This window comes from Orycteropus afer, unplaced genomic scaffold (genome assembly GCF_000298275.1).
Source record: "Orycteropus afer afer isolate SDZICR_OR568_19922 unplaced genomic scaffold, OryAfe1.0 scaffold00290, whole genome shotgun sequence".
NCBI classification, from domain to species: domain Eukaryota; kingdom Metazoa; phylum Chordata; class Mammalia; order Tubulidentata; family Orycteropodidae; genus Orycteropus; species Orycteropus afer.
In genome coordinates, this window is record NW_006921877.1 from 3,601,472 (window position 1) to 3,615,734 (window position 14,263).

Below are 14,263 nucleotides of genomic sequence, written 5' to 3' on the forward strand. Positions count from 1 at the left end.
GTTTGTGTTGTTGAAAAAAGGTGTTTGCAAGGAACAAGTCGTTGGTCTTGCAAAATTCTACTATATGAGTTCCAGCATTATTTCTGTCACCAAGGCCAAATTTTCCAACTACCAGTGATTCTTCTTTGTTTCCAACTTTTGTATTCCAGTCACCAGTGATAATTAACACATCCTGTTATGTTATGTTTTACACAGATGCCCTTTATTATACTGAAGAATGTCCCTTCTATTTCTATTTTTCACACAAAACTTCTTAAAAAACATTATATACATTTGCTGTCTCCACTTTACCTCATATCTTATAGCCCTTTTCTAATTTGGCTTCCAATCTCTTTGAACCTGAGGCGTTAAGTCCACCAAATTTGATGAAATTTGAAAATTTGTTTCACCTTTTTTACCTCTCACAAGATTAGACAGTTTACCCCTTGTTTTTTGGTCTATATTGTACTATGTTGTAAAGGCATATCTTGGAGATACTGTATGGTCAGTTCCAGATCATTGCAATAAAGCAAATATTGCAATAAAGCAAGTCACAAGAAAGTTTTGGTTTTCCAGAGAATGTTGTTGTTATGTGCCGTTGAGTCGTCTTCGACTCATTGTGACCCCTCCTTGGGTTTCTGAGACAGTATCTCTACAGAAGTAGATTGCCCAGTCTTCCTTCTGAGGAGTGGCTGGTGGGTTTGAACCACCAACCTTCTGGTTAGCAGTCAAGTGCCTTAGGCACCACGTCACCAGAGCTTCCTCCCAGGGCATATAAAAGTTATTTTATATTTGCTGAAGGGACAGGGAAGTGGCATCTTCTGACCTCCTCTACTTACATAAGAGGACAGAACCACCATCAGCAGCTCAATGCCTGCTCCTGTGAGGCCAGACATGCTGCCACCCTCTAGTCTTCTTACTGACCTTGACACCAACCATTCCTCCCGCAGCATCCACCACCTCTCTGCTAGGTTCAATAATTCGCTGCAGTGGCCACACAGAATTCAGATTATGGAGTTTATTAGGGAAGCAAAAGGCTACCACTGAAGTTCAAGAATGCACTTAGTCTCTCACAGCCAACAGTCTCTCTCAGTAGCACGTCTCTCTCAGCAGCATGTCTCTTTCACGTCTCTCAGCAGCGCGCTTCTCTCAGCAGCACATCTTTCTCAAGAGTCTCAAGGAGACTCTCTCCTTCTGCCTCTAGGAGGGCTCCAACCAAGCCCAACATCAGAATTCTATACAACTGAGAGAAAGCAAACTTCCCAGAAGATTGCTTCATGCCCCTCCAACAGAAATACACCAGGTGGTTAACGTTAACAATCAGCTACTCACAGCAAAGGGGAGTTACAAAGACTATGGCTAGAAATACCATGTAATTTACTGCACTGCAATACTATACTATAATCTATTAAGTGTGTAACAGCATTATGAAAATGTTCATAATATTGTGAGAATTACCAAAATGTGATACAGAGACACAAAGTAAGCACATGCTGTAGGAAAAATGATGCCAATAAACTCGATTAACCCAGATATGCCAAAAACCTTCAATCTGTAAAACATGCAATATCTGCAAAGTACTATAAAGTGAAGTGCTGTAAAACGAGGTATGACTCTGGTGGGTAAATAAAACCAAACCAAACTCACTGCCATTGAGTTGATTCCAACTCATAGTGACCCCATTGGGTTTCTAAGGTGATAAATCTTTACGGAAGTAGATTGCCCAGTCTTCCTTCTGTGGAGTGGCTGGTGGGTTTGAACCACCAACCTTCTGGTTAGCAGTTAAATGCCTTAGGCACTACGCCACCAGAGCTCCTTGGATTAAATAATGTCCCCCAATGTTCATATTCACCAGAGCCTCTGAATGTGATCTTATTGGAAATAAAGTCTTTGCAGATGGAATCAAGTTATGCTGAGGCTACTAGATTAAGGCAGGTCCTAATCCAATGAAGAGGCTCTAGTGGCATAGCAGTTAAAACATTTGGCTGCTAACTGAAAGGTTAGCAGTTTGAACCTAGAAGCTGCTCCAAGGGAGAAAGATGAAGCAGTTTGCTTCTGTAAAGATTTACAGCCTTGGAAACCTTATGGGGTAATTCTACTCTGTCCTAAAAGGTCACTATGAATCAAAATCAACTTGACAGCAATGGATTTTTAGTTTTGGTTATCCAATGACCGGTTTCCTTAGAAGAAGAGGGACACACAGAGGGAAAATGGGCATGTGAACATGGAGGCAGAGATGGGAGTTATGCTGCTACAAACCATGGGACACTAAAGATGCCAGCAACCACCATAAACTAGAAGAGGCAAAGAAAGAATTTTCTCTAAGGCCTTCAGCGGGAGCATGGCCCTGCTGCCACCTCGATTTGACTTCTAACCTCCAGAAGTGTGAGAAAATAAATTTCTCTTGCTTTAAGCTATCCAATTTGTAGTAATTTGTTAAGGCAACCCTAGAAAACTTAAACACATACTCTCCTGGTTTTCTCCCCACCTTTCTGCCTCCTCTCCAGTATCCATTGCTAGCTCCTCATCCTCTGCCTAGTGCTTGGTCCTGGGCTTTCTCCCTAGCGATCTTATCGGAAACCACGACTTTAAACATCATCATCTTATTGACTGACTCCTTTTTCCACTTGGTTGTCTAATAGGCAACTCCAACCTAACATCAGAACTCTTAATTTATCCCCTATACCTGAGAGTTTTTTTTTTTTTTTTTCTTTTGTGATTTGGGTGAAAGTTTACAGAGCAAATTCACTTTCTATACAGCAGTTCACATATACATCTCATGACACTGACTACAATTTACCCTAATGCAACAGCTCCCCTCCCACTTCCTCCCCATAGCTACCTCTTCCCTGTCCATTCCTCCATGCACTCCTGCCCCCTGAGCTGTCTCCCTGTGCATAAACAGCCCTTCTTTCTCCCATGATTGTTCTCTCCGAAGAGTGTATCTACTTCAGGTACATGTTCAACTCATCTGCCTGTCTTTTGTTTGGCTGGAAACCACGGGTGTGGGTTCAATTCCAGACCTGAAGAGCAGCTAGGGGCCAAAGTCTTAGCAGTTCCACCAGGCTCTATCAGATTAGCAAACCTGGTCCTCCCCCACCACCTTTTTTTTTCCAAATGATTTTGAGTTTTGTTCCACATTGTTCTCCCTCTCTGTCCAGGATCTCCTACACAGATCCCCCTCTGAGTGGTTAACAGTGGTAGCCAGGCACCATCTAGTCCTTCTGGACCTGAGAGTTATTCTTGACTTCTCTTTTTTAAAATTTTTACTGTGATTTGGGTCAAAGTTTATGGAGCAATTTCATTTTCCATACACCAGTTCATACACATTTTGTCTCATGACATTGACTGCAATTTCCCACAATGTAACAGCTCTCTTCCCACTTCCTCCCCATAGTTACCTCTTCCCTGTGTCCTTCCCTCCCATCCACTCCCTGCCCCCTTCAAGCAGTCTCCTTGTGCATACACTGCCCTTCTGTTCTCCCATGATTGATCTCTCCAAGGAGTATATATACTTGATGTAAATGTTCAGCCCATATGCTAATCTTTTATTTGTCTGGAAGCCACAGGAGTTCAATTCCAGACCTGAAGGGCTGCTAGGGGCCACAGTCTCAGAAGTTTCACTAGGCTCTATCAGACCAGCAAGACTGGCCATTTCCTTTTTATAATTTTGAGTTTTGTTCCCCATTGTTCTCCCTCTCTATCCAGGATCTTCTATACAGCTCCCCCTCTGAGTGGTTGACAGTGGTAGCCAGGCACCATCTAATTGTTCTGGTGTCATGATCACATAAGTTGAGGACTGCATGGTCTACCAGTCCCTTGGACTAATTGTTTCCATGCTTCTTTGGTTTTCATCATTCTTCTTTGCTCTGGGTGAGGAGAGACCTATCATTACAGCTAGATGGCCGATTCTTGACATCTCTTATCCTCATCCCATTAATCTACTCCTTTAATAAATCTATTGATTCTTCCTTCTCTCCCATCCTCCTCATCCAAATTACCATAATTTCTTATCTAAGTTGGTGCAGCAGCCTCCTAAGTAGTCTCCTTGCTTTTATTCTTGCCCTCAATAATCCATTCTTCCTATAAGGTGATGTTTAAAACATAAATCAGTTCATGTCACTTACATGTTTAAAGCTCTTCAATGATTTCCTATTACATTTAAAATAAAATTAAACTTTTTACCTGGGCCCATAAGGCCCTGTGTGATTTGGCCCCTGCCTATCTTTACAACAGCTGATCTCCCTCTTACTTACCCTGCTTCAACCACACTGGGATTCTTTCTGTTCCATGAACTTCCAAACTCTTGTTCCTCAAGGCCTTTGCTCTGGTTGCTTCCTCTGTTTGGGATGCTTTTACTCTCAATCATTATGTGATTGGCTGTTTTTCATCACTCAAAACTCAGTTTAAATGTCTCTTTTTTGAGAGGTGCTGTCCAACTATAATAGCTCTCTCCACCTCTAAATAGTTACTTTGTAGCTTACTATTGTATTTATTTCCTTTATAGAACTTACTCAAATTATATTCTTTATTTACTTGTTTACTGTCTGTTTTCTTCATGTAAGTTCCTTGAGGGCAGGAACTTTCCATTCCCATAACTTCTATATCCCTTGCATCTGTAATAGTTCTTGGCATATTGAAGGGATTCAGTAAATATTTGTCACATAAAAAGGTGAAACAATTGAACTCTTCTTAGCTGTATACTTACTTAGGTTGTTGTTCCCCCCCTCCCAAAAAAAAAACAAACTCAAAGCCCTAGAGTCAGATACAACTCATAGTGACCCCTCCTTGGGTTTCTGAGGTGTTATCACTACAGAAGTGCATTGCCCAACCTTCTGAGGAGTGGCTGGTGGGTTTGAACCACCAGCCTTCTGGTTAGCAGTCAAATGCCTTAAGCAGGTGTTGTCAGATTAGTTACAACCCACTGAGACCCCATGAAGTCCCAGTCCTGGGACATTCTTACAATCATTGCTAAATTTGAGCCCATTGCTGAAGTCACTGTGTCAATCCAGCTCGTTGATGATCTTCCTCTTTTTCACTGACCTTTTCCTTTACCATGCATAATGCCCTTCTCCAGGGACTGGTCCCTTCTGATAACAGGGCCAACGTATGTGAGACAAAGTCTTGCCATTCTCATTCCAAGGAGCATTCTGGCTGCACTTATTCAAAGACAGATGTGTTCGTTCTTCTGGCCGTCCACGGTATAGTCAATATTCTACGCCAACATTATAATTCAATGGTATCAATTCTTCTTCAGTCTTCCTTATTCATTGTTCAGCTTTTACATGCATATAAGGTGACAGAAAATACCATGGTTTGGGTCAGGCGCACCTTAGTCCTCAAGGTAACATCTTTGCTTTTTAAGACTTTAAAGAGGTCTTTTGCACCAAATTTTCATTATGTATTATGTCATTTGATTCCTTGACTGCTGCTTCCATGGGCATTGATTGTGGGTCCAAGTAAAATGAAATCCTTAACAACTTCAATTTTTCTCCATTTATCATGATGTTGCTTATTGGCCCACTAGTGAGGATTTTAGTTTTCTTTATGTTGGGGTGTAATCCATATCGAAGGCTCTAGTTTTTGGTTTTCCCTTTTTTAAAAAAATGTTTTTATTTATTTACTTATTTTGGTTATCCTTTCCCTATGTCCTTCTTGCCTATGCATTCCTTCTTCCCTACCATTCTCCCTGCACAAATACTGCCCTTATGATCTCCCATGGTAGATTTTTCTAAGGAGTGCAACTTCCTTATGTCAGTGTTCAGGTCATAGGCCTATCTATTGTTTAGTTGAATTAAACCATGGGAGTAAGTTCAATTCCAAGCCCAAAGGATGACTCTGGGGCATAGTTAGGGGTTTTACCAGTCTCCATCAGACCAGTAACCCTGTTTTTTTTCCAATGATTTTTAATTTTGTTCCATATTTTTCTGCCACTCTATCCAGGATCTCCACTTTTGATCCCTTTCTGAGTGGCTGGCATTGGTAGCCAGGCACCATCATGTTCTTCTGGTCTCAGGGTCATATAAGTTATAGTTTTTTATTTTCATAAGTAAGTACTTTAAGTCCTCTTCATTTTCAGAAACCAAGGTTGTGTCATCTTCATATCCCAAGTTGTTAACAAGTTTTCCTCCAATCCTGATGTCATGTTGTTCTTCATATAGTTTAGCTTCAACTGCTAACCAGGAGGCTGGCGGTTCAAACCCACCAGCCACTCCTTGGAAGGAAGATTGGGCGATCTACTTCCGCAGTGATACTGCCTTGGAAACCCAAGGAGGGGTCGCTATGAGTCAGATCTGACTCAACAGCAGTGAGTTTGGTTTGGTTTTGGTTTCTTGGATTAGTTGCTCAGCATATAGACTGAATAAGTATGGTGAAAGGATACAACTGCAACACGCACCTTTCCTGATTTTAAACCATACAGTATTCCTTTATTCTGTTTGAACAACTGCCTCTTGGTCTATTCACAGGTTCACATATTTAGGTAATAGTGACAAATGCTAACAGATGCTGACAACTAATAAATATGCACTTTGTTGGAAAACCATCATTTTGAATTTTGTTTGGAAATGAATTATCCAAATTAGAAATAACATTGTATATTATTGCTATTGTATAATGAGAAGCTGATTTCTTTTTCAGTAATTCTTCTATGAATTTCATAAGGAAATTTTAATTTTTACTTTTATCATATTAGTTAGAAAGCTCAAGAATAGTTATACTGTTTTTTAAAAAGCCTCTCATATATGTGAATATATGAGAGAGCTGCTTTTCATTCTTCTCACTTAGCTGACATTTCTGAATCTTGATGCCAAGGTCCTTAAACATTTTATCTGAATGAGTATACTCTCTAAATTTAAACTCAGATGTTCTGCCTCTAGCCCTGGAATTTTAAAAGATGATTTTTTTGTTGTTGTTGCTCTTTTTAAGAGAGAAAGTGAAATATATATATACTTTACCATATAAAAGATTCATCCATGTATCTCAAAACATTTTTCCCTTTCAGAAATTCATTATATTTATAAAACACAATTCTTCTGAGGCCCTAGGAGTCTGATTAGCTGAAATAATAGAAGGATTATTCCAACAGTAACATTTCTCACACCAATCTATCAAATAGGATTCAGCTACATACATTAGGCCCTTTATAACAAGTGGTCCCAATTAAGAATATCAAAATATAAAAATATAATTAATTTATAACTAGGTAGAATTGATATGTATTTTAAATTTCAGTTTAGCCTAAATAAGTTTTTCTGGACAAGCTTTGTTTTAAGAAAAACCAATTAATCATTGAATTAAAATGACAACTACCAGTAATTTCTTACTTCAGCTAATATTTGAAAAGAAAGCCATCCTTTTCTTCTGTGTAACAAATGGCATTTGTTAATTAGGTCTCTCACTTTGTATGCTGGCTATATCTGGTGAAGACCAATCATCACCAAAAACAGTAACAACCTGCTCTGGAGGACAATCAAGCAGTAAATCTATTTTTGGCTGTAACGTGTGAAATAGAATTGAACCTTAAATGGCGTAAGTAAACCAGTCTAATACTAAAAGACAGAATACGAAGATTTGCACCCTCTCCTAAATCATTTCTTTCTTTATCTCAAAAGAAACACACACCACAGGCTTAGCAAGTAAATTCATATCTAACTTTGACAGACTGTCATGGATTGAATTGTGTCCCTGCAAGATATGTGTCAACTTGGCTAGGCCACGATTCTCAGGGGGTTGGCGGTTATGTAATGATGTACATGAGCAGTGATGTAATGATGTAGTCATTCTCCATTTTGTTATTTGATATAATTATTCTCCATTTGGTGATATTCTAAGTCTTGACCTCTATGGAAACATCAGTCAAGAAATCAAATGATGTATTTCACTGGCAAATCTGCTGCCAACAGATCTCTTTAAGATCTTTGCTCTGTTTAGAGCAAAGATGTTACTTTGAGGACTAAAATGCACCAGATCCAAGCCATGGTATTTTCAGCCACCTCATATTCATGTGAAAGCTGGACAATGAATAAAACTAAAGATATCTGAATTATAGTGCTCGCAAAGAATATTGACTATACGAGAATATGCCAGAAGAACAAACAATTTTGTCTTGGGAGAAGTACAGCCAGCTTGTTCCCTAGAAGCGAGGATGGCAAGACTGTCTCATGTACTTTGGACACGTTATCAGGAGGGACCAGTCCCTGGAGAAGGACATCATGCTGGGTAAAGTAGAGGGTCAGCAAAAAAGAGAAAACCCTCAATGAAATGGATTGATACAGTGGCTGCAACAATGGGCTCAAACATAGCAAAGACTGTGAGGATGGTACAGGATCAAGCAGTGTTTTGTTCTGTTGCACAAAGGTTCACTGTGAGTCTATAACCTAGCACCGGACAACAACCTCTGTATTAATGAGGCAGGATTAGGTTATGTTAATGGGGATGAGATTATATTTGTTAGGTTAATGAGGCAGGATTAGGGTGAGGTACAATACCCTTACTCAGGTGACAGCCCTGATCTGATGCAAGGAGAGTTTCCCTGGAGCATAGCCTACAACATCTTTTATCTTACAAGAAATAAAAGGAGAGAGAAATAGAAAGAAAGAGACCTGACTACCACCAAGAAAGAAGAGCCAGGAACAGAGCACATCCTTTGGACCCAGGGTCCCTGAGCTGATACTCTCCTAGACGTAGGGCAGACTGATGCCAAGACACATGGCAGTCACCATGGGATGTCAGGTTCATAGGTGTTGAAAGGAGACAAGGACCTTCTCCCAGAGCTGACAGAGACAGCCTTCTCCTAGGCCTGGCACTCTGAATTCAGACTTCTAGCCTCCTAAACTGTGAGAGAATAAATTTATGTTTGTTAAAGCCATCACTTGTAGTATTTCTGTTATAGCAACATACCTAAAACCAAAAGAATCTTAGAATTGAAACATTAGATGAAGGAGGAGAAGGATATAATCTCTGTTGTAGTCTCTTATATTACTCTGAAGTTCCTATTTGTTCAGTGTTTCTGGTTTCTATTATTATTTTTTATTTTACCTGTCTCTGAGTACGCTGGGGCCTAGGTAAGGGTACTGGTTTTCCTTCAGCTTTCCTTTGATGAGATGGTCCAGGGTCTCATGTAGGAAAGGTTGGTGCTGTGTATATACATTTTCTACTCCCTAAAACGAGAAAATGGTTCTTATGTCATTTTAGGAAACTTGTAATATAACAATAATAATGCTCAAATCAGAAAAGTACATATACTCAATAGAGATTTCATGCAATAAATTCAAATACAAATTTTAGAAGACTAAAAATCATTCCCATCAACCAGAAATGTTCCAATTTCGTAACAATACTCTGTAGTTTAAGGTTACTATTGTAAAGGAATTAAAAAAATGGACTTGCTTAAATCCTTTATCATATCTCACTAACTCTTACTCTTTTGTGAAAATGTTAAATGACAGATACAACAAATAAAAAGAAAGAGAGAAACAGAGGTAGAAAAAGACATTGGGACTATTCAGGAAAAAGGAAACATTTTAGGCAACGAGAAAGGCGAATAGACTAAAACTAATTTTGACCATTTTAAAAAAAACAGGTTAGTCTATGAAACATCTCATAACATGGATGAACTCAGAGGCCATTATGCTGACTGAAGTCAGTCAAGCACAGAAGAACAAATAGTACATGAGACCACTATCGTTAGAAATCAAGAAAAGGGTTTCACAAGAAAAGAAATATTTTTTGATGGTTACTAAGGGAACACTAACTAGAGGATAGACACATATTAATTTGGGTGAAAGGGAAAAAAAAAAAAAACCTTGAAGTCTTAGAACCTTTCAATTTACAGCTATAAAATCACTTAATTAATAAAAAAACAAAACAGGTTAATATTTTTTAAAGATCTTAGTTGTTTGCTTCATCTTTAATTTCCTCCAAAGATATATTACCCAACAAATCTTAAATTATTAACAAATGAAGTAAAATAGCTGTGACTAATAGAATTGTCTTTTTTTAAAAAAACAAAATTATCATTATTTTTTTTAAATCTCTCTACATCAGGAGCTCTGGTAGTGCAGTGCCTAAGGCATTTGACCGTTACTTAGGAGGTCGGCAGTTCAAACCCACCAGGTGCTCTGTGGAAGGAAGATGGGGCAATCTTCTTCCATAAAGATTTGCCACCTCAGAAATCCAAAGGGGGTCACTATGAGTCAGAATCAATTCAATGGCAGTGAGTTTGTTTTAGTTTTTTTTTTTTCCAGTTTTCACTCATATCAGGCATATCTCTTAATTATCCATCTATTTTCTCTCTCTTCCCCTCCTCTCCCATCCCAGGTACCCAACAAAGAAAATTTCCTTCCCTATGTAAACATTTCCTTGACTTTTTACAATAATGGACTCATACAATATTTGTCTTTCTGTGACTGACTTATTCTACTCTTGGGTATTTCCTGGAAATACCTGCAGTTCTTTCCTGCTCAGCTATTCGGTCTAATGCTGTTACTACTCCAATACAGAAAGCACTTAATGAGAGTGCTTTCAAGAGGCTATCTGCTTTAATTTCATTTAATTGGCATAGTAATCAGCAGCAATCCTGAAGCTACTTTGAAGATCATATTCACTCACTCACAGCCTCCCAGGCTTCAGCTCCTTCTCATTTAGGAAAACACAGAGGAGATGTTTTTATACCTTCAGTCCTTTGAGGAACTGTTTGGTAATAGCCACAGCATCTTTGGGGCTGAAGAGATCGCTTCCTCGGACCCGTTTACCACCATATTCCACAACTGCAGACACGAGCTATAAAAACAAGAGAAGCAACCTTTTAATGCTTGGGGATCAGGAAACTCAATGCATAAGAAAATATTTTTTTTATGGCGATGAAGAGAGGACAGAATTATACATTCCTACGAATAAAAAGAACACGATTTCTCATTTGTCAGAGCTAAGATGATAGTAGGAGCTCTGGTAACGTAGTGCCTAAGGCACTTAACTGCTAACCAGAAGTCTGACGGTTCAAACCCACCAGCCACTCCTCGGAAAGAAGGTTGGGCAATCTACTTCCGTAAAGATACCGCCTCAGAAACCCAAGGAAGGGTCACTATGAGTCGGTCCAACTCAATGGCACATAACAAAAACAACAAGATGATAGTAAGAGTTGGTTCCTATTTGGTGGGCTTATTGTATAAAGTTAGTTACCTTTCGATACTTCTCAGAAACACCCTTATTCCTGAGGTCCATCATTAGTCCCGGCAGGCTATTGCTGCTGTGGCGCTCATAGTGTAGAGCATAAAGCATCACCAGGCGGGCAGCATCAAACTCGGTCACTTTGGGATTCTGTAGAAGCCTCTTTACATTCTGAAGAAAGAAAATTGTGGTTTATCCCCCGTTCTCTTGAGTGATCTCTTGTATAATCCCTAAGACCCAATAGTTATTGAATGGCAGTGATTACATCTGAGTTCATGACTGAGATTACTACTATGGAAATGTACTGGTCATATATTTAGCAACTGTCTCAAGTATAGAAAATTAAAAGCCTTTTTCCAATAGCCTAAGTTGTAATTTCATTACTGAAACAAGGACCATATACTATATCTACCACTTCAAACAATACCGCACATGACAGAACTGACCAGATCACTTATGAAACTCTACTCCTTTCTCTTAGTATTAGTGACTGTCCAATAAAATGGAAGCAAGTTGATAGATTTTTACATTAAGAGGACAGGGATTAATCTGTAAGAAGCATCAGAAGTAAAGATATGTCTAAACATGGTTTATAGAGATGTCAGAGTATGTGATAGCAACTAATCTCTAAACTGAGTACTTAAAATCCTAAGAGGGCAGGTCCTGACAACAAAGGGAGCCAGAAGAAATGTTTAACTTTTATCAGTCCTTACATTAAGGGCCTTCCATACAGTGCAGATGTACCTTTATCATGCAGCAGAAGACATAATTTGATTTAAGCCAACAAATACCTTTTGAGGGTTTTCTAAGCATAAGGCACCATGCCAGGCACTGCAGGGATGACTTGGAGACAATTCCTGTCTTTAATGAGCTCACAAGCAATGGGAAAGAGGGAGACAAAACAAGTATAGTCTGTTCTACTACAAAGCCTGTTTCTTTAATATACTTTTGCTCTATGAAATCAGTACATATGAAAATGATGTCAGCTCAACATAGAAAGCATACTGGTTCATAAGTAATTTTTCTAGCATGTAAATATTTGAAAGAGACCAAAGACAAGGTTCCTCATTAGCAATGTAGTAAGAAAAATGATGAAAATCCTGCAGTAGCAGGTTTTGTGGCTTCAAGAACTGCTATACTTTCCTCTACCTGGAAAGGAGCCCTGGGAGAGCAATGATTAAGTGCTCAGCTGCTAACCCAAAGGTTGGGGGTTCAAATTTCTGTAGGAGAAAACCTAGAGCTCTGCTCCTTAAAGATTACAGCCCAGGAAACCCTATGTGTAATTCAACTCTGTCCTACAGGGTTGCTAGGAATCAACTTGATGGCACAGAACAAAAACAATAAGCTTTCTGGGGAAGGGACAAGTGCAAATTTATCTGTGCTAAAACCCACTGCCATCGAGTCAATTCTGACTCATAGTGACCCTATAGGGCAGAGCAGAACTGCCCCACTGGGTTTCCAAGGCTGCCAATTTTTACTGAAGACTGCCTTGTCCTTCTCCCTTAGAGCAGCTGGTGAATTGGAACCCCCAACCTTTGGGTTAGCAGCCAAATGTGTCACCAGAGCTTCTTTCTGAGGTGAAATGCAGAACAAAACAACAACAAACTAATTAATGAAGAAGGCCATCTTTTTTAGTTTTGATGAAACTACTCTTTACGAGAAGCAAGTATTTGCAAGACTTTATACCTTGAAGAAAATAAACAAGAGCCCAGAAATAAGATTGCAAAGGATAGACTGAGTCCTAGTCTAAGTACAAAACTCAGTGGAAATTTAATTATGCTAGTATTATTACTATTATTTTTTTTAGGGCTCTGATTACAAAATATAGGTTTTAAGTAACCTGCTTATAACCCTATTTTTTTCCCATAACTGTTATTTTTAGCGCATGACTGCAAAACGTGAGGTTTTTCAGGAACACATATGTGGTGTTATAACACAAACACATGCAAGCAAAAAACAAGAGAAAACAAAAAACAGAAAGCTGAAATTCTGTGCAATGCGGAGCAAGGCAAGATAAAATGAAGAGAAAGTACATCTGGTTGCTGAGAAATCAGGAAAGACTTCATGAAGGAGGTGACATTTGCAAAAGACCCTGAAGAGTCTTGGAATTAGTCTGAGAGACCAAAAGAGGTGATACTACTAATCAAAGAACCACTGCCACAGAGTCAATTCAGATTCATTGTTGTTGTTACGTGCTGTCGAGTCACACCTGACTCACAGTGACCCCTCCTTGGGTTTCCAAGGCAGTATCACTATGGAAGTAGATTGCCCAACCTTCCTTCTGAGGAGTGGCTGGTGGGTTTGAACCACCAGCCTCCTGGTTAGCAGTCAAGTGCCTTAGGCACTATGCTACCAGAGCTCCCATTTCAGATTCATAGAGATCCTATAGGACAGAGCAGAACTGCCCCAAAGGGCTTCTGAGGCTGTCAGTCTTTACAGAAGCAGACTGCCTCATCTTTGTCCCGCAGAGCAGCTGGTGGGTTTTAACTGCTGATCTTTCCGTTAGCAGTCAAATGCCTTAACCAGTGTGACACCAGAGCTCCTGATACTATGAATAGGAATATAAAAATCAGAGGAACAAATGGCTTAGGTTGAAAGAGCCTTGGAGGCATTGGCTTCTGAGGACATAATTATTAACATCTGCATGACAGCTCAATCATAGCGAGGACTGTGAGTATGATGCAGGACCAAGCAGTACTTTGTTCTCTTGTGTTGCTATGAGTTGGAAACAACTCAATGGCACCTAACAATAAAAACAACAATGGTACTTTACAATTTACAAGATTTTTTTCACATACATTATCTTTTTAGTATCCCACAACAACCATGTTCAATGTCTAAGAATTTTGTTCACACTGAAGAACTGTGATGAAATGGGGAATTTCTGACTCAGCTTTCAAGTAGGAAGCTCTTTGAGAGGTATGGCCTGAATTAACATTTCATCATCATCTTTCATCCTTAAGGGATCCAAAAGAAATTTCTATTCTAGAAATTTAGAGCCTGTATTCATTCATATAGTGTCACTATGAGTTGGAATGGGAGCTCTGGTAGCATAGTGGCTAAGACACTTGCCTGCTAACCAGACGGCTGGCGGTTCAAACCCACCAGCCACTCC

General features: G+C 39.4%; 1 protein-coding gene across 1 annotated transcript in view; it reads right to left on the minus strand.

Moving 5' to 3' along the window:
- VPS45 (vacuolar protein sorting 45 homolog) overlaps positions 1-14,263 on the minus strand; it is a 133,174-nt gene that overhangs the window by 80,251 nt on the left and 38,660 nt on the right. Inside the window, exons 11-13 of the mRNA XM_007950964.2 lie at positions 11,161-11,319; positions 10,654-10,761; positions 9,019-9,140 (exon numbers count right to left, since the gene is read on the minus strand). Of these exons, the coding sequence (XP_007949155.1) occupies positions 9,019-9,140; positions 10,654-10,761; positions 11,161-11,319 (389 nt within the window). The remainder of the gene's footprint in view (positions 1-9,018; positions 9,141-10,653; positions 10,762-11,160; positions 11,320-14,263) is intronic.